A 22,861-nucleotide genomic window follows, 5' to 3' on the forward strand; every position below is an offset into this window, starting at 1 on the left:
TAAAACACTCAAACTTCAAAATGACAGACCAGGGAAATATTTAGGAATATGCTTCAAATAGCTGAGAACTGTATTGGATAGTGTTTAAATTTATAATTCTGTCTCAAATAAGTTGGCGTTTTTGAAATTTGGTTAAACACTGCAAATGTACTTTCATAAGGCTCAGATACCTGTATGAAAATACTTAAAACTCTCAGATTTCAAAATGACAGACCTGGGAAATGTTTAGGAATGTGCTTGAAACACAAAGAATACATGTTTGTAGAAACTTAATACCTTAAGTTTGTTGAAACAATGGGAAATCATATTCAAAGAATTGAGAACTGAGTTGGATACTGGTTAAATTTATAATGCTGTCTGAATGAGTTGGCATTTTTGGAAAAAAGTTGGTTAAACCTTGCAGAATTCATGTTCATAGAGCTCAGATAACTGTAGAAAATTGTTTAAAACTCTAAAACTCACAATGGAAATGTTTACAAATGTGATTAAAACACTAGTAATACATGTTCACCAAAACTTTAGGGCAGTGTTTAATCACTGGGAAATCGTGGTCAAAGAGCTGAGAACTATTATAAGTTGGATACTGATTACATTTATAATTCAGTCTCAATGAGTTGGCGTTTTAGAGAGAAAGTTGGTTAAACATTTAAAAATTAATTTTTATAGCGGTCAGATACCTGTGTGAAAATGTTTAAAACCCTCTGATCTCAAAATGGCAGACCACGGAAAAGTTTAGGAATGTGTCTGAAACACTTGAAATACTTTTGAAACTCTCAGCTCTCAAAATGAGACCAGAGAAATGTTTAGGAATGTGATTGAAACACTAAGAATCCATATTAAGAGAGCATTAATACCTGTAGGGCAGTGTTTAATCACAGAGAATGTGTTCAAAGTGCTGTGTACTGAGTAGTATAGTGTTTACATTTTATGTCAATGAGTTGGTGTTTTAGCAAGAAAGTTGTTTAAATACTTAAGAATTCATGTTCATAGATGTCAGATACCTGTATGAAAATGCTTAAAACTTTCAGGTCTCAAAATGAAAAGACCAGAGAAATGTTTAGAACTGTGGTAATACTAGAACACATGGTTGTAGAACCTTAATATTTATCTGACAGTGTGTAATCATTGGGGAATCATGTTCAAAGAGCTGAGAACTGACTTGGATACTGGTTATATTTATAATTCTGTGTCAATGAGTTGGCATTTTAGAAAGAAAGTTGGTTAAACATTCAAAAACTCATTTTCATAAGGGTCTGATACCTGTGTGAAAATGTTTAAAACACTCAGATCTCAAAATGACAGACCAAGGAAATGGTTAAAAATGTGCTTGAAACACTAGGAATACATATTCATAGAAACTTAATTTCTTTAGGGAAGTATTTAATCCCTGGAAAATCATGTTCAAAGAGCTGAGAAAAGAGTTGGATACTGGTTACATTTTTTTTTAATATATTTTATTGATTTTTTACAGAGAGGAAGGGAGAGAGACAGAGAGCTAGAAATGTCGATGAGAAACATCGACCAGCTGCCTCCTGCACACCCCCCACCAGGGATGTGCCTGCAACCAATGTACATGCCCTTGACTGGAATCAAACCCAGGACCTTTCAGTCAGCAGGCCGACACTCTATCCACTGAGCCAAACCGGCTTCGGCGGATACTGGTTACATTTATAATTCAGTCTCAATTAATTGGCATTTTGGGAGGAAAGTTGGTTAAAATCGCAGAATTCATGTTAATGGAGCTCATTTAATTGTATGAAAAAAATTTTTTTAATATATTTTATTGCTTTTTTACGGAGAGGAAGAGAGAAGGATAGAGTTAGAAACATCGATGAGAGAGAAACATCGATCAGCTGCCTCTTGCACACCCCCCACTGGGGATGTGCCTGCAACCAAGGTACATGCATTTGACCGGAATTGAACCCGGGACCTTTCGGTTCACAGGCCAACGCTCTATCCACTGAGCCCAACCGGCTTCGGCTAATTGTTTGAAAATTTGAGAAACCAAGATGGTGGCATAGGTAAACACCTAAACTGCTATCTCACACAACAATTTCAAAGTTACAACTAAAAGACAAAATGGACATCATCCAGAACCACAGGAAGGCTGGCAGAGTGGAAATCCTACAACTAGAAGGAAAGAAAAAAGCACACTGCAACTCACAGAAGCTGAGTTGTAGGAAGGCAGAGGTATGGAGGCACAGGCACGAGCGAGGGACCTGGCAACTGAGTACACAACTGGCTTTCTCAACTGGGAGGGAGACCAAAGCTCCTGACTGCTCTTAACTCCAGTTCCAGGTGAGACTCTGGGGACCCAGACTCATATGGGGAGAAATTGAATTGTCTGGCAGTGGCGAAACTTGAGGACGGCTTTCTCTAAGAGGTGCTTGCAGTGATTACCTTGGGACACTTAGAACCAGGAGCCTCTTAGAGCAGGGCTGACAGGAAGCCATCACTGTTTGCTGCCTTGAGATCCCGCCCCAGGAAGCCATTGCTGATTGCTCCACCCTTGAGACTCAGCCCCATCCAAGCTGAATGCAGAGGCTTTTGCATATGAATGACCTGGTCCTTTGTATTTTAAACTTACCTAACAAACTGCAATTGAGTCAGTGAAACCCAGAATATCCAAAAGAAGGCCCAAGGCTCTACAAATGCTTGCATTGCTTCACAGATGAGCTTCATCTGGGTATCTCCAAAACCCAAACAAAGAAGAGGATTCTCCAGATCTCTCTGAAGCTCCTGCTGGGTGGGCTCAGGCAGAGGCTAAATTAGAACCTCTTTGGAGATCCAAGAGCCAGTATACCCAGGGGTCAGAGTAGGACCATCCAGATTACAACTCCTCAGATCCATAAGGGACATACTCAGGGGCAGACTCAGTGAGCACCAAAGCCCCACTGAAGCAAGTCTTGTCTCATAAGGGTTTTTCCAGCACAGAAGTTCCCCATCGTAGACACAGCTGATCCTCACAGTCACTTGCCCTGGAAGTCAATTCTCCCCAGTGATACCAACAACAATCAAGCACACAACCCACAAAGGGATGCACCAACAGTGTCCACCTCAGGTAACTGGGGAGACTAAGCCACTGGCCCTATAGGACACCTAGCACACAAAGCCACTATATCAACTCAGGGAAGCAGCCAAAATGTGAAGACAAAGAAACAGGTCACAAATGAAAGGAATGGAGAAAAGCAAATGACTGGATATAGAGTTCAAAACCACGATTATAAGGTTTTTCAAGAATTTTCTAGAAAAGGCTGATAAATTTAGTGAGACCCTTGAGGATATGAAAAAGGACCAACTAGAAATTAAACATACAGTGACTAAAATAAAAAATAATTTACAGAGATCCAAGAGCAGACTAGATGATCGTAAGAATCAAGTCAAAGATTTGAAATACAAAGAAGCAAGAAAACACCCAACCAAAGAAGCAAAAAGAAAAAAGAATTCAAAAACATGAAGATAGTGTAAGGAGCCTCTGGGACAACTTCAAGCATACCAACATCAGAATTATGGAGGGTGCCAGAAGAAGAGAGAGAGCAAGACACTGAAAACCTATTTGAAGAAATAATGACTGAAAACTTCCCCCACCTGGTGAAAGAAATAGACTTACAAGTCCAGGAAGCGCACACAACCCCAAACAAAAGCACCATACCAAGACACATCATAATTAAATGCCAAGAGCAAAAGACAAAGAGAGAATATTAAAAGCAGCAAAAGAGCCAAAACCAGTTTGGCTCAGTTGTAGAGCGTCGGTCTGCAGACTGAGGGGTCCCAGATTTGATTCCGGTCAAGGGCATGTACGTTGGTTGCGGGCACATCCCCAGTGGGGGGTGTGCAAGAGGCAGCTGGTCGACGTTTCTCTCTCATCGACATTTCTGGCTCTCTATCTCTCTCTCTTCCTCTCTGTAAAAAAATCAATAAAATATATTAAAAGCAGCAAAAGCTTTTAATATAATATAATATAATAAAAAGAAAAACAGTTAGTTACCTACAAGGGAGCACCCATACAAATGTCAACTGAATTCTCAACAGAAACTATGCAGGCCAGATGGGAGTGACAAGAAATATTCAAAGTGATGAATAGCAAGAATATACAACCAAGATTACTCTACCCAGCAATGCTATCATTCAGTATTTATCGTAAGATCAGATAAAGAGCTTCACAGAGAAGAAAAAGCTAAAGGAGATTATCACCACCAAACCAATATTATATGAAGTGCTGAAAGGTATTCTTTAAGAAGAGGAAATAGGTAAAGATAAAAATTATGAACAACAAATACATACCTATCAAATGAAATTAAAAATCAAGTGAATAAAAAATCTGATAAACAGAATAATTTGGTGAATATAATAAATCAGGAGCATAGAAAGGAAGTGGAATGACAATTCTCAGGGGGAAAGGGATATGGGAGGTACAAGAAGAGACTGGACAAAAATCATATACCTATGAATGAGGACAGTCAGGGGGATAAGGACATGGCATGGGTGGGAACTGGGTGGAGGGGAGTTAAGGGATGGTGGAGAAATGTGGAACAACTGTAACAATCTGAACAATAAAGTTTAATTTAAAAAACAAAGAATCTCTGACCATAATGCTATGAAACTTGAAATCATTCACAAGAAGGAAACTGAAAAACAAAGATATGGAGACTAAATTACATATCACTAAACAATTAATGGCTTAACAATAGATCAAGGAAAAAAATCAAAAGATACCTTGAAACAAATGAAATGAGAACACAACAACCCAAAATCTGTGGGTCATAGAGGAAACAGTCCTAAAAGAGAAATTCATAGCATTACAGGCCAATCTCAAGAAACAAGAAAAAGTGCAAATAAACAATTTAACTTTACACTTAAAGGAACCTGGAGGGAAAAAAATAGCCCAGAGTAGAAGGAAGAAAATAATAAATATCAGAGTAGAAATGAAATAGCAGTAAGATCAATGAAAGCAAGAGCTGGTTCTTTAAAAGATAAACAATATTGCCGAAACCGGTTTGGCTCAGTGGATAGAGTGTCAGCCTGGGGACTGAGAGGTCCCAGGTTCGATTCCGGTCAAGGGCATGTACCTTGGTTGTGGGCACATCCCCAGTAGAGGGTGTGCAAGAGGCAGCTGATCAATTATTCTCTCTCATCTATGTTTCTAACTCTCTATCCCTCTCTCTTCCTCTCTAAAAAATCAATAAAACATATATATTTTAAAAAAAAAAAGATATACAAGATTGACAAACCTTTAACAAGACTCATCAAGGAAAAAATAGAGAAGACTCAAATAAATAAAATCAGAAATGAAAGTAACAACTGACACCACAGAAATACAAACAATTCTAAAAACATACCAACAAATTGGAAATCTGAAAGATATGGATAGATTTCTAGAAACATATAATTTTCCAAAACTAAATCAGGAAGAACCAGGAAATGTGATTAGATCACTATTAGTGAAATTGAAGCTGTGGTTGGGGTGGAGGGTTAAAGGAATTGAGAAAAAAAAAACAAAAAAAAAACTATGGACAGGGATAACAGTGTGGTGATTACAGAAGGGAGGGGGAGGATAAATGGTGATGAAATATAAATGAAAAAATAAAATGTAAAACAAAACAGACTAAAAACACAAGTTAGATATAGCTTTCACCTTAATTATTCATTAAGCTTTTCAATTATTCTGTGTGGCTCTATAATGTAATGTGCTTTATTTTACAATAAAGGTATTTAAAAAAAAATCACCATACAGTTAAAAGACAAACTAGGAAAATCACTCATATTGTGAGCAAATGACCAATTTTCCCCAAGCATAAAAATTAGCTCCTTTGCAACTGCTAAAAATATCAACAACACAGTAGGAAAATGAAATAAAGAGAGTTCCCAGAACAGCAAATATAATTGGCCTTTTAACAAATTACAAAAGGTTCTGTTGTGGGCGACCCGAGAATGACGACTACCAGTCAGCCAAATTGAAATTTAGGAAGCCTTATCACGAATTCGAGTCCGGGCTCACATCTCAACTGACACAGCAGCGAGCAACGAGAGCCTCGACCCAGTCTAAGCATGCTACTTTTATCCCCGTCTTAGGGATGCCTGGCAGATTATGATTGACTAAAAGTTTTAACAAAGAAAGGTCAGTTATAAGTTATAGAAAAATTCCACTAGTACAGTAACATTTAAAGTTTATACAACACCTGTGGTGGAGGTTTATTTTCAGCTTAAGCAGTCTCTGTTTGACCTGGTTTAGTCTGTTTGTTCTGTCTTGCAGCTACTGGAAACAGGATGTGCCTGCCTGGGGGCTGAGCCTTTCAACAGAACTATTTTATAACTAACAGTTATGCTAAAGCGTATATCATGCTACATTCTTTGTTGTGGGTCTGGTTGCTCGTTCCTTCCCTGGCCTGGAGCCCTGCCTCGACAGGGTCTTGCTGGCCATCTGGAGCCCTGACTCAACCTGGTCTTGATGGCCACAACAGTTCAGCCTCACTACTGAAAAGATAGAAGGCAGGTTTTTCAAAACCTAAAAGGTCTCTTCTTATAGTTCATTTGAAAATCTAGGTTAGAGGTTTTTTTTTACTTTTTGGCTTAAAATCTGCCAAGGGCTGCCCATGTATGCAGGTAGTTGTGTTTGCTATCAATGTGAAATTATTCTCCTGATCTGCTAGCCATGTATATTTTTTCCTTTCCATCAAAATCAGTTTTGAGGATCTAGTGAAACTGAAGCATCTATTTCTGCCACTAGCTGTGCACTACTTATCCTGCAGTGATTTATGCATGAGATTGCTCTGTTGCTCCCTAATATAAACTAACCTATCAGCTTTGACCCTCCCCATTTGAGTGTGTCCTAGAACAAAGACAGGAAGTGGTTTCATAGTAGTGACTTTGAACATTACTCAGTTTGCCTCTTTAAACTTTCACATTTAACAAAGTTGGAAACAGCAGACTGAAGAAATTTTAAGTTGTGTTTGTGTGGGGGTTGGTGGGTGGGAATTAGCTGTCTGGGATGGGGTGGTAGTGATAGGGGCCAAGCAAGCTGTGAAGGAAGAAGGCCTGAAATAAAGCAACCATATCGAAGAACAACTGAACTCGGTCTTTTTCTGTGGCCACAGGTTAGGCAGCCCCAAGCCCAAGCTGCTTGAGTTTCTCCTGGAGCCCCCGAAGCTGGCTTTGACCCCAGTTGATTTGGATCTGGAGACTGGCCATATCTACAGCCAGCTGCAGGCCTAGAGGAAGGGGAGAAATTGTCACCAAGTGAGATACATGACTTAAGAGAATCTGGACATTCCCAGGGAATGGAAAGGCGCTAGGCCTCTATTATTCCTAAAACATTCCAGGCACACCCTTGCAATGGCTGCTCCAAACCTCACTGGACCCACACCCTCACTTTCTTCAGTTCTTTGCTAAAATGTCAACCTCCTCAAAATACTTTCTTGAATACCTTCTATCACACAACAGGAACTAATAATCCACAGATCATTACACACTGTCTCATACTCTTATTTTCTTCCTTCTTTTCTCCATTACCACAGTCCCTCACTGCTCTCAACCTCCTTCCATCTGTTTTCTCTGCCTCCAACAGTATTCCAAACCCTGGATCCACCTTTAGGTGGCTTCTGCTTGATGCCTCTGCTGGAATGGCTACAGCCCTCAAATTACTGGCCTAGAGCCCTCTAACCACAGCTCCTGGCTCTCTCTGCTGCACCAACTCTAGTCCACTGGCCTCTTCTCTGCAATGCCCCATGCAATACTACTGCCTTTTCACCCTGGCGGACCCCTCTGCCTAGAACACTGTTCCCCCAGATCACCTTCAAAAAACAGCTCCCCCAGCCCATTCCTGTCCCAATTCATCTACCACACCCTATCTTATTTTTGTATAACAATTCTCACTACTTACTTATTTGCAGGTTGTCTTTCTCCCCTCAATAGTATAATGTTCTATTAGGAATATTTGTCCTTTCATTTCCTGCTATATCCCCAGCACCAATCATGAGCCCAGAACACTGCCAAGATGCTGTAAATGCTTTCAGAAAAAAACAGCAGGCATGCAACAAAAGTAAGCAATGAAGAAAACCTATAAAACCCTTTGTATACTAATCCCAGCTCTGGCATTAGAGGGTCCGATTTTGGCTTAGAGCCACATGGTCAACTGGCAGGGTTCACTCACCCTCCTGGAAGCTGGCTTGGGCCTGCCGTAGACTATGTGGAACCAGGATTCCAAACCAGTTCAGAGGGTTTGGAGAGGCTGAGAAGGGCTCGGGCTCTGGAATCCTAGTAAGGCCCTTGCGCCTTCGCAGAGCTGAAGAAAGAAAGGGTAGAAGTGGGAGTCTTATTACCTGGCCCTTACCTTCTGGGTGACAATGTTGAACTCTGAGCTCATGATCCTGGAAAATAATGATGGCTGCAAAATCTTCCCAACCTTTGAAGAGCCAAAAAACAGCCTACCACAAAAAAGCACCGTTCCCCACTTGTGATTCAAATGTGAGACTGTACATAATTTCTCAAGACTCTCATAAAATCAACCCTTGTTTAGACAAAGTCATACACTGACTGCTTTCAGCTATCCATTGTCTACACCAGTGGTTGGCAAACTGCGGCTTGCGAGCCACATGTGGCTCTTTGACCCCTTAAGTATGGCTCTTCCACAACATACCACATGCAGGCTTACACATACAATGTGATTGAAACATCATGGCCTATGCACAGAAGTCAGTTTTCGGCTCTCAAAAGAAATTTCAATCGTTATACTGTTGATATTTATATAACTAATGAGTTTGCCAACCACTGATCTACACTATCATGAAAGTGCAAACAGGGAACCCAGAAGGCTGATGGACCTTGAGCTTTGGCAAGGGCTAAAAGCTATGCACCAATTGTTCTGTAGAGACAATAGTGGGTTGTTATGCCCAAGTGTCATAAACCCCAAAGACTACCAGGGAGTCGAATCCGAAGCAATTGCAGAAAGCCTGTATTTATTTCAGACTAGTCCGAGCTCAGTCCCACTTACACCAACTAGGGCATGGTGAGAAAGAGGAAGAACTTAACATATCAATGGGTTTTATAGGGAAGGTGGTGCCGCTACCTTGGCTGACCTGATTGGTTGGGTTAGGCCTAGGGTCTGTTTACCGGGAGCTGGACCCACCCCACCCTGCCCTCTCACCCTGCCCTGCCCTCTCACCCCACCTGCTCTCTCGCCCCTCCTGCCCTCTTATCCAGCCCTGCCCCCTCACCCTGCCCTGCCCTCTCAGGGTCAAACAATTTTCTGACCTAACGGTCTCAAAGTATACCTTTACTAATATTTACTGACCTTTAAGATAGTATGTCTGCTACCAGATTGCCTGCCTGCCTAAAAGCAAAATGTGTATTCTAAAATTGAATAAAACCTAACAGGGTCTAGGTCCCAGTGAAGCCTTTAAATTGAATAAAAGCTAACAGGGTCTGGGTCCCAGTGAAGCCTTTCTACTAGAGAAGGGTTCTCTGCCTGGCCCCCCATGATTTCCAAATTCATATTTCTTGTCTAGTCTCTTCATTTGTGCACAGCCCTTCACCAGATCCTGAATCCTAGCCATGCAGGTTGTAGCTTTCACAACTGACCTTTCCCGTTTTGCCTGAACATGCTGAAAGGTCAGAAAGACCCTCCAACACCCTGTTCTTTGTCTCATGAATGACTGACTAGCTGAGATTGAAAGTTTGTCCTTCTGAAAGAGATAGACTGAGACTTCCTGTAACTGTAAAATAATCCCAACTGTAAAAGACTTCATCTATTTCTCCCCTTTAAAAGTCTAAGGCCAAACCTATTCTACTGAGACATTTTGATCTTCTTATTTAGGATGCTCTATCGAAACAACTTGAATAAAATCATCTCAATTGTATTTTGTCTTTGACATCGGGAAGGGTCCCTGACGGGAAGGAGGGCTCACCTGCCTCACAGGGTCCCACCTCCTCTGGAATCTGGGAGCCAGATCTTAACACACGAAACTTCTGGAGTCCATTTTGCGCCTCGCTAAATAAAGAGAAGAGAAGACGGATCTTTGACAGCTCCACTCTGGACATTCCCCACCAACCCGATTCAGCATGCAAGGCTCCTCACTTGGTGCAGACGCAGACTTGGGGCTCCATGCGGGAGGCATATTGCAGGGGCCCTACCGACTTAGCACCCATGGCATAGCGAGCTTTGGAGAGCGAAAGCCAGCCCTGTGGGAAAAGAGAGGATCAGTAAAACTCGGTTTACCTCGAAGTGAACGCCCGCCCGCCCCGCCACCCTCCACCCTCCACCCTCCCACCCCCCAACTCCACCCCCACCCCCCACCCCAGGCTTCCACCTCCTCCACCCGGGCGTTCAGCGCCGCCCGCTTTGACTCCAGCTCTTCCAGGTCCCAGAGCAGCTGCAGGACCAGCGAGTCTAGTTCCGCCCGCAAATCGGCTGCCGCCATGGCCCAAAGCACTCTAATCTGGAGCCAGCCTCCTTCCAGGTCGCCCAATCACCGCTCATCGTGCCGATAGTGTAGCCAATGAACGTTGGAGATCGCCGTCGCTTTGGGCCCCGAGTTCACGTAGTGGAAGCTGCAGTGGAAGCTGTGGGATGGGGTCTCGGCTTCCAAGGGCAAGCGTCTGCAGAGCAGCAGCATTTAGGGACTGAGAAGTCGCTATTTGCACTTAGCATCCGAAGCGGATCAGCCAACCTGAAAGTTGGCGAGAACTGTGGGGTTCCAAGTCGCTTCGGGAAGCGGCTGCATTTTAAAAGTGGCGAAGAAAGGAGGCGTAGCAACCATTTTAAGGGAGAAACGGCTTTAGATTTAATTCCAAAAGGAGCTGTTAAGCGATCTTGCAGCCTACGGTTATGCTGGTTTTACAGCTGCTGCACTATTTCAAGCCGCCAATGGCATGACTAGCGTCACATAATCTTCAATTTAGGCATTCTTCATATCCACGACAAATGGTGAAGCCAAGGGCAGACATCTTTATTAATGGCATCCCCAGGCCGCCTAACAACATCTTAACATTTCCTCTGTCTATTGGTTGCTCCAGTGAGCATGCGCTTGTGGGCTGGCCAATCGCCTTGTGATCCCTATCCACGGTTCGCCATCTTAACTTTGGTCAAACTTGACGGCAGCAGCGTTTAGTGAACCTCTAACCACCTTCTTGGTTGAGGGCGGAAACGAGAGCTGCTTAGTGCCCTCAGCTCTAGCAGATTCTTTGAGACGCACGTGGAAGCCACGCTCAAAATGGTATGGATGTTTGAGCTTCTGTTTTCGAGGTTGGGGGTTTGCAGAGGGCTGGGGATAAGGTCTGTGGGCTCGGGATGGGTGGTCTCCCTGGTGCTAGGAGAAAGAGGGGCTAACCCGATACGCTGTTCCCTAGTTGCGCCGTGAGGCGCGCCTTCGCCGCGAGTACCTCTACCGCAAGGCCCGCGAGGAGGCGCAGCGCGCCGCCTCCGAGAGGAAAGAGAAGGTGCGGCGCGCGCTGGAAGGTATGATCCCCGCTGCTCGGCGGCGTCACCCAGCCTTCAGAGAATCTGCGAGTTTGCATTTTAAAACCCAATGGAAAGACCAACTGACTTAATTAGCATTTCCTTGGTATTACAGTATCTTAAGTATTTACTGGTCACTTTTTTTGTCTGCGGGGTCTTTCTGTTGCTTGCATCCTTCGTGTGATGGTATGAAATACTTGTCATTTATGCTACAGTATTGAGATTTTACAGTTTGCCTATTAATTTTGCTTACAGTGTGTTTAGTTCTTCTCAAATTTAAAATTAACCCTATGGTCCTTGTAGAAGTTTCCCACCTCCACTCGCCGTACTAAAGCATATATTGCTATCTTTTAGTGGTATTATGAGTCCCTTGCATTTTTAAGCTGTTAATCCGTATATAATTTTATTTTATTTGCGTTGTAAATTAGGGCCTAATTTTGTATTGTTTCCCCCACTTTACATTTGCCATACCAAACTAATGAAGAGTACTCAGTTGTGTTAGTTCTTGTGTTTGTGAAGCTTTGTTTCTTATTTGAAGGTACATCAGCTCAGTATCTGATTATTTTAAATTCACTTTGATGTTCCTAGCTGTTAGATATAATGTGTGTGTATGTTTATGTTAAGCATATTAAACAACTGTGAACTATCCACCCATCTTAAGAAATGCAAAATGGTCAGTATACATGGGTTGGCAAAAGTAGGTTTACATTTGTTTGTATGGGAAGACATTCGGGTTATTACAATAGCTTTATTAACTCAAAAAATGTCATGATGCAACTATAAACCTACTTTTGTCCACCGCTGTATTGAAATTCAGGAATATTTTCCACAACTTAGGTAACCACCGTATTGAATATTGTTTAAAAGTAAACTGTTTCCACCGAAACCGGTTTGGCTCGGTGGATAGAGCATCGGCCTGCAGACTGAAAGGTCCGATTCTGGTCAAGGGCATGTAAAAGTAAACTGTTTCCTTGTTTGTGTATGTGCTTATATGGTACTTGTTTGTATCTGTAAATCAATATTGGTTGATTTTTAGTTTTAAAGGTAATATGTATTCTTTGGCAGTTTTATGTTTTCAACATTGTTTCTAAAATACGTTGAGTATAGTATAGTAGAGATTTTCTTCATTGAGTATCTTCCATGTGCAAGAATTCCACCAGGGCCCACTAAGAAGTGCTGATTCCAGGGGCACAGTCATGATCAGCTCTATGCTTCCAAGGTGGATGTTCCCACAGCTCAGTCCCTATGCCAGGTCAAGCTTTAGTTCACAGAGGGAACTTCTGATATAGAGCATCTTGATTAGCAGCTTTGTTATCAGGGTTTCAGGATTTCAGGTCCACCTTTATATGGAAAGAGTAGTCTAAAAACCTTCAAGCCATGAGACTCAGGGACTGTAGGAAAAAACTGTTTCCTATAACTAGCAGGTAGACAAATAGTCTCCACCCTCTCACCCCCCAGTATCATCTCTGCTCAAAAAGGAGTAAGAAAGGTATTTTTCCCATCAGGTTTATAAGTCACAGTGTTGTATTAACTGAGACCTTCATATGCATATCTCACTGATCCCTCTGTCTTTCCCCTGCAGAGAACCACCTGATCCCTACGGAGTTACGTAGGGAGGCTTTGGCCTTACACGGTTCCCTGGAGTTTGACGACGCTGGTGGTGAAGGTGACCTTCCCCAACACTCTGGGCCAACTCCTCTTCATGCACTGGGGCCCACTGGCCTCCATATCTTTCCTCAGACATCTTAAGGAAAGGTTCTGCGACTCCTATTCCTGGAACTGTGCCCCTGAGTCCTCATGTTTCTGCACTGATGGCAACTCAGAGGATCTCATCCTGAGTGCTCCCAATTCCATTTAGAGACACATGTGATACCACCCAATTTACTCTATGCTTTGCTTTGATCCCCGTCACTAGAATGTTAATTCTGCTGGGACAGGACAGTGTCTATTATGTTCACTGCCATTTCCCGAGCTCTCAGCACTTCATTGGCACACAGATGTTTTACTCATTGTGTTATTCAACATATATGAAAGGAATCACAAATGTTGTACATATTTGTTAGGAGAAATAGGAGCCTGTTATCTTTGACTTCATTAGAATCTGTACTTAAGCTAACACAATAGCCACTAGCTCTGTGTGATTAATACAAATTAGATGAGTAAAATTAAAATCAAATTAGAAAATACAGTTCTGCATTAAACTTGTGCTTATAGTCATTAAACTTGGTGCCACCCTATTGCCCAGTGTGGGTGTGGAGCATCCTATCACTGAAGATATTGTCAGATGGTGCAGCTCTGAATGAATTTGCCCACTCCCCAATATAATCTCATGTTCTTGCCCCTCCTGCATCTGACAGGTGTGACCAATCATGTGGATGATGAATATCGATGGGCAGGGGTTGAGGATCCCAAGGTCATGATCACTACTTCCCGAGATCCTAGTTCACGCCTCAAGATGTTTGCAAAGGTATCAAAAGAAGCAGGGAATGGAAGATGCTCAGGTACCTGTGGCCTGAGTCCTAACTAGTGTATGTGCTCGTGCAGGAGCTGAAGTTGGTGTTTCCTGGTGCCCAGCGCATGAACCGTGGCCGACATGAGGTGGGGGCACTGGTGCGAGCCTGCAAAGTTAATGGTGTCACTGACCTGCTAGTTATCCATGAGCATCGAGGCACACCTGGTAAGGCTGGTGGGAGTGAGCAGGGTGTTTGCCGGGTTGGCCATCTAAGAGCAGACAGTCCCTGACAGCCTATCTGGCCCCATCAGTGGGGTTGATTGTCAGCCACCTGCCCTTTGGCCCTACTGCTTACTTCACACTATGCAATGTGCTTATGCGGCATGACATCCCCGACCTGGGCACTGTGTCAGAGGCTAAACCTCACCTCATCATTCATGGCTTCTCCTCCCGTCTGGGCAAGCGGGTGAGTCTGGGGTCATGGGACTAGGGCTGGGGGCAGGCGGTGCCAGGTTGGGCATTCCCCAATCTTCTGCCCTCTGACCCAGGTCTCTGACGTACTTCGTTACCTGTTCCCTGTGCCCAAAGAAGATAGTCATCGGGTCATCACCTTTGCAAACCAGAATGACTACATCTCCTTCCGGTGTGTCCATGGGCTGAACTCTGGGATTATATCCTGACCTTTGTGTCCCTGTACTATTGGTGGTTGACCTATAGCTGCTCCTACCTCCTCTCACTCCTGCCCTGCCTCCCTTTGCCCCAGACACCATGTGTACAGGAAGACCAACCACCGCAATGTGGAGCTGACTGAGGTTGGCCCTCGCTTTGAGCTCAAGTGTGAGTTTGGACTTTATCTCAGGTCTGGTGGTGGGGAATGCTGGCTATATAATTGATAATGTCTCTGTTCCCTTCCACCAGTGTACATGATTCGCCTTGGCACGCTGGAACAGGAGGCCACAGCAGATGTGGAGTGGCGTTGGCATCCTTACACCAACACTGCACACAAGAGGGTCTTTCTAAGTGCTGCGTGATCCCATTCTGTTGTCAGGATAGGCTTGGACCCAGGAGGTGGGAGCAGTCAGAATAAAGTCTGTGCACCACACCACCCTATTTGCCTCTGTTTGGTTTGGACAGACACGATATCAGGGTAAGTGTGAAGGATGATGTCCATAGGGTCTTCTTAGCTGGGGACTTGACAGCTTGGGGATATTCTCAGGCCTGGTGTTGACATTGTGTCTAGGACAAAGCAGATTCAGCATGTTGGCTTCTTGAGTCATTAGGATGATTTGGCATTGCCTCTGGGAAAGTTGGGGCTGCTGTTACTCAGGAGCTCATCATCTGGGAGGAAGGTGGGCATGGGTAGCAGGGCCTGACACATTTGCTCCAAGCAAGCATGAGATTCAGGGAGCTGACAGGATGGGACCTAGTCAATGCTTCCCAGGATTCCTCTGCCTGCGTCAGCACGCAGGTATACTTTTCCATTTCACTTGGGACACAGTGATACTTTAGAGACTACCAACCTTGCAAACCTGCTCTCTTGTTAGGGAAGGGTTTATGTGAGGTCAGGGCTGCTCAGGAGATGCTGGAATTTTTACTTGACCTCTCCACAGTAATTTGCTTTGTACTTCCTCTCTGCCTACTTCTCTATTATGTATCCAGAGTCCTGGTGTCACACAAAATGGATGTCAAGATCCTACATAATGCACACAAGTTGAGATGAAGGGGAATGATAACAGTAAGAAAGAAATCTATCATGCCAGGTGGGAACAGGGCTATGAAGAACAAAGTCAGGCGGGGAGATGGAGAGGGAAAGGCCTCTGCAGGTGACCTGAGATCTACATGATGGTATGAAACAGAAGGGGCCACTTAGATGGCCCATGCAGACTCTTAGGTAGACAGTCCTCATAAGCTTCTCAGGAACAGGAGCAGCCCAGTGAGAGGGGTCTTGAGGGAAAGCAGAGGACCCATAGGACCAAATGGGCCATGGCATTCAGGGAGAGCAGAGGATGGGACATCACTGGATGTCCATAATTCTAATTGAACTCAATAGTTCAGTTCCTCCTTCAGGGCCTTTCTGGAGCCTCACAGCTTGCCACAGGCTCACATCACAAATGAAGAATATGCTGTTAAAATTTTTTTGCAAGTTATGGAGATTTTAAAATACCTGCAAAAAGAGTAGTATGATCTGTATTGGTTTCCTGGGGCTACCATAACAAATTACCATAAACTGAGTGGCTTAAAACACAAACTGAATATTTGTTTATACTTCTGGAAGGTGGATGTAGAAGATGAAGATGTGGACTTTGCCCACAAATCTCCTTTCCTTACCCCTTTCAGCTTCTGATTGCTGCCAACAATTCTTGGTGCTCCTTGGCTTGTAACTACATCATGCTCTGCCTGTGTCTTCATTGCAAGGACACTTCATTATATTTATGGCCCATCATAAATCCAGGATGACCTCTTCATTTCAAGATTCTGAACTTAATCATATGCAAACACCTTCACTCCCTGCCCCACCCCCCCCAATAAGCTCACATTCATAGGCTCCAAGAATTGGGTGGCTGCCCTTACTGACTTGGAGTGTGGTTCCAGTGAGTGTTTTCCCCAGCAAATACTTAGTAACTGGTATTTTGTTTTTTAATAACGTGAGCACAGAAGTTTCACTTATAGCAGGGCTTAGTACTAGAAGCTAGCTGTTGCCAGGAACAGGCAGAAATAAGCACGATACAAGCCATTTATTATTCACTTATGGCCTCCATTGTGTTAAAAGAACCATTTGAGTGTTTCATTCTTTCAAGTTCCTCAGAGAATCCAATGCATCAGGCTCACAGGCAGTGGCGAGTTTCATGAAAGACACTTGTTTCCATTTTGCTTGGCTGTGTTTAGCCACTGGAGTCAGATGGTATTTAATGTGGTGACACCTGAAATGATCCTACTGTGCTGGTGGGAATCTGTGGGTAAAGGCTTGGCAGATGGCAGTCTGATAGGATTTTATTTTTTCATTTTAGTTTAATTTTTTTTTTTAATTTATTGATTCACAAAACCATAAGGTTTCAAATGTACAAAACATCTGCATCCTGCATTGACTGCCTGTTGCACCAAAGTCTCTTTTTGTCCCCATTCTCCCCTTTGTCCATCTTTTCCTTCCCCACTCTTTCTGGCTACACTGTTGTCTGTGTTTTGGGGGATTTTTTTGCAATGCTTTCACCTTTCATTTAGCCCCCAATCACCCTCTCCTCAGACAACTGTCAGTCTGTTCCATGTATTTGTTTTTCAGTTTCTGGCTCCCAACTGCCTGCCTTCCTGATTGCTCCTAACCGCTTCTGCCTGCCAGCCTGATTGATATCTAACTGCACCCCTGCAAGCCTCTTTGCCCCCAACTTCCTTCCTCTGTGGCCTGGCCACCCATAACTGCTCTCCCCTACAGGTTGATCACCTCCAACTGCCCTTCCTTGCAGACCTGGTCTGGTCCCTCTCAACTGCCCTCTCTTGCAGGCCTGGTCCCCCCCAACTGCCCTCCCTTGCTGGCCATCTTGTGGTGGCCATCTTATGTCCACATAGGGGCAGGATCTTGTGTGTTGGAGCGATGATCAATCTGCATATTTTATTAGGATATGCACATTAAAAGGAAACCACTATATGGGAGAACATAATTGCCAATAATACAACTGATTAATTCTCAAAATATAAAATAACTTACACTATTCAACACTAAGAAGATAAACAATCCAATTTAAAAAATGGGCAAAAGACCTGAATAGACACTTCTCTAAAGAGGATATAGATGGCCAATAGACATATGAAAAAATGCTCATTGTCACTCATCATCAGATGCAAATTAAAACCAGAATGAGTAATCACCTCATGCCTTTCAGAATGGCTATCATCAATAAATCAACTAACAAGTGCTGGTGAGAACGTGGAGAAAAGGGAGCCACTGTGTATCATTGGTGGGAATGCAGACTGGTGCAGTTACTGGAAAATAGTATGGAGATTCTTCAAATTAAAAATGGATCTACATTTTGACCCAAAAATCCCACTTCTGGGAATATATCTGAAGAAACTTGAAACATTAAGCCACATGTGTCAAACACAAGGCCCACGGGCCAAATCCGTCCCGCCAGGCCTTGCAATGTGGCCCGCACTGTGCTGTCATCACTGCACTCCGCTGCGTTTCCATCACAATGACAGTTTATGACTGTTCAGTAAACCATTCGGCCCGTGATTTAGGCTGGATTTTAGATTTTGGCCCCTTCTCTGATTGAGTTCGACACCCCTACATTAAGCCAAAAGAATACATGTACTCCATTTTCATTGAGACATTATTTATACTAGGTGCCTAGTGAACAAATTCATGCACCTTGAAAGGAACTATGGGGCTAGGAGGCTGCGGTGGACAAAGGGCGGGAGGGGAAGAGGGGGATTTCAGCCCATCTTCAGTGGATGCAAGCAGCAGCTGCCAGCCCCAGTCCCCCCTCAGGGCTTCACCTCCCCCTGCTCCTCGGGTGATAGGGGCCAATAGCCCCTTCTCACACCCACTGCTGGTGCTCAGTACTGGTGTGAGCAGGGCTGGCACTATCAGCATGTGGGAACAATGGAGGCAGAAGTGGGGCTGCTGGGGTCCACAACTTGAGGGGCCAGGCAAGGGCACAGAGGATGGGCCAAGACTCGCCCCTGTGCCCACTGTAGCCTCACAACCCACAGTTCTTTTCAAGGTTCACAAATTTATGCACTGGGCCCCTAGTCCATAAAAGCTCAGCGACCTGAATGGCAAGAAGGACCAAAACAACTGATGGCTATGATGCACATGGTGGCAGCCAACCAGCCTAATCTGGGCCCCAATCAGCCCCCCCCCCCCCATCCCTGGGTAGGGCCACCATTGGCCCACCTCCAACCCAATGGGGGGTGGGGCTGGCTGACCAACTAACTGTGACCCCTCCCCCCAGCTGGCCCTGTCCCTGATTGGCCCCCAACATCCTGATTGGTCTGGCCAGAACCCATCTATGCAGGAATTCATGCAATGGGCTTCTAGTGTTGAATAAGAGTGATAAAAGCAGACATCCCTCTTACATTCCTGATCTTTAGAGAAACACTTATTTTTTGCCAATTGAGTCTGATGTTGGCTGTGAGTTTGTCAGATATGGCTTTTATTATGTTGAGGTATGATCCTACAATTCCCACTTTGCTGAAAGTTTGTATCATAAATGGTTGCTAGATTTTATCAAATGCTTTATCTGCATCTGTTGGTATGACCATGAGAGTTTTATTCTTTTTGTTTATGTGGCCTATCACATTTATTGACTTGTGGATAATCCAGCAACCTTGCATCCCTGGAATAAATCTCCTAATCATGATATATGATCTTTTTAATGTATTGCTGGATCTGGTTTGCTAATATTTTGTTGAGAATTTTACATCCTGTGTTCATTAGAGATATTGGCCTATAATTTTCTTTGTAGTGACTTTATCTGGTTTTATAATTAGAGTAATGCTGGCTGCATAAGGAAAGCTTGAAAATTTTCTCTCTTCTTGATTTTTTGAAATAGTTTGAAAAGGAGCGGTATTAATTCTTCTTTGAATATTTGGTAAAATTCACCTGAGAAGATATCCATTCCAGGATTTTTGTTTGTGGGAGGTTTATTTTTTTTTTGTGTGTGTGTGTGTGTGTGTGTGTGTGTGTGTTTGTTTTGTTTTGTTTTATTATTATTCACTTTCATTAGTTGTTATTTTTCTATTCAGGTTTTCTAATTCTTCCTGAAATAGTTTTGGAAGATTATATGTTTCTAGGAATTTATCCATTTGTGCAGGGTGTCCACTTTGTTGGCATAGAGGTCTATTTTCTTACAATCCTTTGTATTTTTGTGGTGTCAGTTGTTATTTCTCTTTTCTGATTTTATTTATTTGGGTCATGTTTTGTTTTGTTTTTCTTGATCATTCTGGTTAATGGTTTATCAAACTTGTTTATCTCTTCAAAGAACCAGTTCTTGATTTCATCAATCTTTTGTTTTTTAGTTTTTTAGTCTCTTATGGCATCTCTTTCCCTTCTAATCTTTATTTCCTTCTTTCTACTTATACTGGGTTTTATTATTCCATTTCTAGTTCTTTTAGGAAAAGGGATAGATTTGTTATTTGAGATTTTTCTTGCTTCTTGAAGTAGGTCCTAATGCTACCAATTTATCTTTCGAGATTGCTTTTGCTGTGTCTCATAGATTTTGGGTTGTTGTGTGTTCGTTCTCATTTGTTCCCAGGAAGTTTTTATTTCGTCCTTGATCTCATTGTTAATCCATCAATTATTTAGTAACATATTATTTAGAGTCCATGTGTTGAATGTTTTTCAGATGTTCATTGTAATTGATTTCTAATTTAATACCACTGTATTTAGAGAAGATACTTGATAAGATTTCAGTTGTCTTGAATTTGTTAAGACTCATTTTGTGTCCTAACATCTGGTCTATCTTTGAGAATGTATACTTGAGAAGAATATATATTCTGCTTTGGGATGGAATATTCTGTAAGTATCAATTAAATCTATTTGATCTAGTGTGTCATTTAAGATTGCTGTTTCCTTGTTGAGTTTTTTATCTAGAAGATCTATCCATTGATGTCAGTTGCAGTGTTAAAATCCCTACTATGACTATATTGCTGTTGATTTCTTCTTTAATGTCCACCATTTTCTTTATATATTTACAATAGATGTTCCTGTGTTGGGTACATATATGTTTACAAGAGTTATATATTCTTGTAGGATTGGTCCCTTTAATACTATATAATGATATTCTTTATCTCTTGTTATGGCATTTGAATTCAATTTTGTCTGATATAAGTATTAATACCCTCGCTTTTTTGTTTATTTTAATTTGCATGGAATATTTTTTTCCATCCCTTCATTTTTAATCTGTGTATCTTTTGTTCTGAGGTTGGTCTTGTATGCAGCATATATATATGAGTCGTGATTTTTGTTGTTTTTTTTTTAATATATTTTTATTGATTTTTTTTATAGAGAGGAAGAGAGAGGGATAGAGAGTTAGAAACATCAATGAGAGAGAATCATCGATCAGCTGCCTCTTGCACACCCCTTACTGGATGTGCCCGCAACCAAGGTACATGCCCTTGACCGGAATCGAACCTGGGACCTTTCAGTCCGCAGGCCAACTATCCACTGAGCAAAACCGGTTTTGACTGAGTCATGTTTTTTATCCACTCAATAATCCTATGTCTTTTGATTGAAACATTTAACCTATTTATATTGAAGGTTATTGATAGATATTATTTATTGATATTTTATTCATTATGCCTATGTTCCTCTCTCTATATATATTTCTTTTGTTTTTTACTTAAAGCAAGCCCATTAACATTTCTTGCCATACTGATTTGATGGTAATAAACTCCTTTAGCTTATTTTTTCCAGGAAACCCTCTTTCATCTTCAATTTTAAATGTTAGCCTTGCTGGATGGAGTAGTCTTTTTTGTAGGTTCTTCCTTTTCTCACTTTGAATATTTCATGCCAGCCCCTACTGGCCTGAGATCCCTTTTTGTTGAGAAATCAGCTTATGTCTTATGGGATTTCCCTTGTAGGTAACTAACTGTCTTTCTCTTCCTGCATTTAAGATTCTACTTTTTGTATTTTACCTTTGACATTTTAATTATAATATGATGTGTCTTAGTATGGTTCTCTTTGTGTTCATCTTAATTAGGACTCTCTGGGCTTCCTGAACTTGTATGAATTTTTCCCTTCATTAGGTTAGGGAAGTTTTCAGTCATTATTTATTTTTAACCCTTTTATTTATTTAAAAAAATTTATTCTTTAAAGTAGTACATATATTAATAGTATTACCTACGTCTCTTTTTTCCCCATTGACCTCTCCCCAGCCACTCCCACCCCGCAGCACATGCCCTTACTCCCGAGTGTCTATGTCCAATCCTTATGCTTATATGCATGCATGCAAGTACTTTGATTGATCTCTCCACGCGCCCTGCCCCCCAACTACCCCCCGCCCCCCAATGACCTGCCTTCCCTCTGAGGTTTGACAGTTTGTTCGATGTCTCTGGATCATTTTTTGTTCATCAGTTTATGTTATTCACTATATTCCAAAATGAGTGAGATCATGTGATACTTATCTTTCTCTGACTGGTTTATTTATTTTTTATTAAATCATTATTGTTCAGATTATTACAATTGTTTCTCTCTCCCCCTTCCCCAATAGCTCCCCTCCACCTGGTCCCCACTCCACCCTCTGCCCTTACCTCCCCCACCCTCACTGTCCTCCTCCATAGGTATATGATTTTTGTCCAGTCTCTTCCCATACCTCCCACACAGACACCCCTTTCCCCCTGAGAATTATCAATCCCCTCCCATTCTATGCCTCTGATTCTGTTATATTCACCAGTTTATTCTGTTCCACAGATTTTTAATTCACTTGACTTTTAGATTCACTTGTTGATAGATATGTATTTGTTGTTCATAATTTTTATCTTTACTTTTTTCTTCTTTTCCCTCTTTTTAAAGAACATCTTTTAGCATTTCATATAATACTGGTTTGGTGGTGATGAAGTTCTTTAGCTTTTTCTTATCTGTGAAGCTCTTTATCTGCCCTTCAATTCTGAATGATAGCTTTGCTGGGTAGAGTAATCTTGGTTGTAGGTTCTTGCTATTCATCACTTTGAATATTTCTTGCCACTCCCCATTTGGCCTGCATAGTTTCTGTTAAGAAATCAGCTGATAATCATATGGGTGCTCCCTTGTAGGTAACTGTTTTTCTCTTCCTACTTGTAAGATTCCCTCTTTGTCTTTTGCTCTTGGCATTTTAATTATGATGTGTCTTGGTGTGGTCCTCTTTGGATTCCTTTTGTTTGGGATTCTGTGCACTTCCTGGACTTGTAAGTCTATTTCTTTCAACAGGTGGGGGACGTTTTCGGTAATTATTTCTTCAAATAGATTTTCAGTGTCTTGCTCTCTC

The 22,861-nt window shown here is 42.3% G+C and overlaps 2 protein-coding genes and 1 long non-coding RNA gene across 3 annotated transcripts; 2 read left to right on the forward strand and 1 right to left on the reverse strand.

Annotated features, from left to right (window-relative positions):
- The first annotated feature begins 5,629 nt into the window (after positions 1-5,629).
- LOC123653242 lies at positions 5,630-6,499 on the forward strand. The gene is made up of 2 exons (XR_006742916.1): positions 5,630-5,908; positions 6,462-6,499. It is a non-coding gene; the product is annotated as an uncharacterized LOC123653242 (long non-coding RNA).
- A 167-nt stretch (positions 6,500-6,666) lies between these two features.
- On the reverse strand, positions 6,667-10,464 carry CCDC115 (coiled-coil domain containing 115). The gene is made up of 5 exons (XM_036456716.2): positions 10,305-10,464; positions 10,073-10,176; positions 9,903-9,985; positions 8,150-8,281; positions 6,667-7,208 (listed from the first exon to the last, which is right to left on the reverse strand). Exons 1-5 carry the CDS (start codon positions 10,413-10,415, stop codon positions 7,096-7,098), a joined length of 543 nt encoding a protein of 180 aa, XP_036312609.1. The 5' UTR covers positions 10,416-10,464; the 3' UTR covers positions 6,667-7,095.
- Positions 10,465-11,075: 611 nt separating this feature from the next.
- Positions 11,076-15,009, forward strand: IMP4 (IMP U3 small nucleolar ribonucleoprotein 4). Its single transcript, XM_036456714.2, has 9 exons — positions 11,076-11,210; positions 11,344-11,452; positions 13,035-13,118; positions 13,810-13,919; positions 13,997-14,129; positions 14,216-14,370; positions 14,453-14,547; positions 14,668-14,741; positions 14,823-15,009. The coding sequence occupies exons 1-9, from the start codon at positions 11,208-11,210 to the stop codon at positions 14,933-14,935; spliced, it is 876 nt and encodes a 291-aa protein (XP_036312607.1). The 5' UTR covers positions 11,076-11,207; the 3' UTR covers positions 14,936-15,009.
- The last annotated feature ends 7,852 nt before the right edge of the window (positions 15,010-22,861 follow it).

Source organism: Pipistrellus kuhlii, unplaced genomic scaffold (assembly GCF_014108245.1).
Source record: "Pipistrellus kuhlii isolate mPipKuh1 unplaced genomic scaffold, mPipKuh1.p scaffold_m20_p_3, whole genome shotgun sequence".
Lineage (NCBI taxonomy): Eukaryota > Metazoa > Chordata > Mammalia > Chiroptera > Vespertilionidae > Pipistrellus > Pipistrellus kuhlii.

What these genes read in the sequence shown, in the direction of transcription:
- CCDC115 (XM_036456716.2), bottom strand. Translation starts at nt 10,415, where the DNA reads ATGGCGGCAGCCGATTTGCGGGCGGAACTAGACTCGCTGGTCCTGCAG. An exon ending in TGAACGCCCGGGTGGAGGAG is followed by an intron (nt 10,177 to 10,304) that starts GTGGAAGCCTGG and finishes CTTTTCCCACAG; the next exon opens with GGCTGGCTTTCGCTCTCCAA. An exon ending in CCAAGCCAGCTTCCAGGAGG is followed by an intron (nt 7,209 to 8,149) that starts GTGAGTGAACCC and finishes CCCTTCCTCTAG; the next exon opens with GCCTGCAGCTGGCTGTAGAT.
- IMP4 (XM_036456714.2), top strand. An exon ending in GCCTCAAGATGTTTGCAAAG is followed by an intron (nt 13,920 to 13,996) that starts GTATCAAAAGAA and finishes GTGCTCGTGCAG; the next exon opens with GAGCTGAAGTTGGTGTTTCC. An exon ending in TGAGCATCGAGGCACACCTG is followed by an intron (nt 14,130 to 14,215) that starts GTAAGGCTGGTG and finishes TGGCCCCATCAG; the next exon opens with TGGGGTTGATTGTCAGCCAC.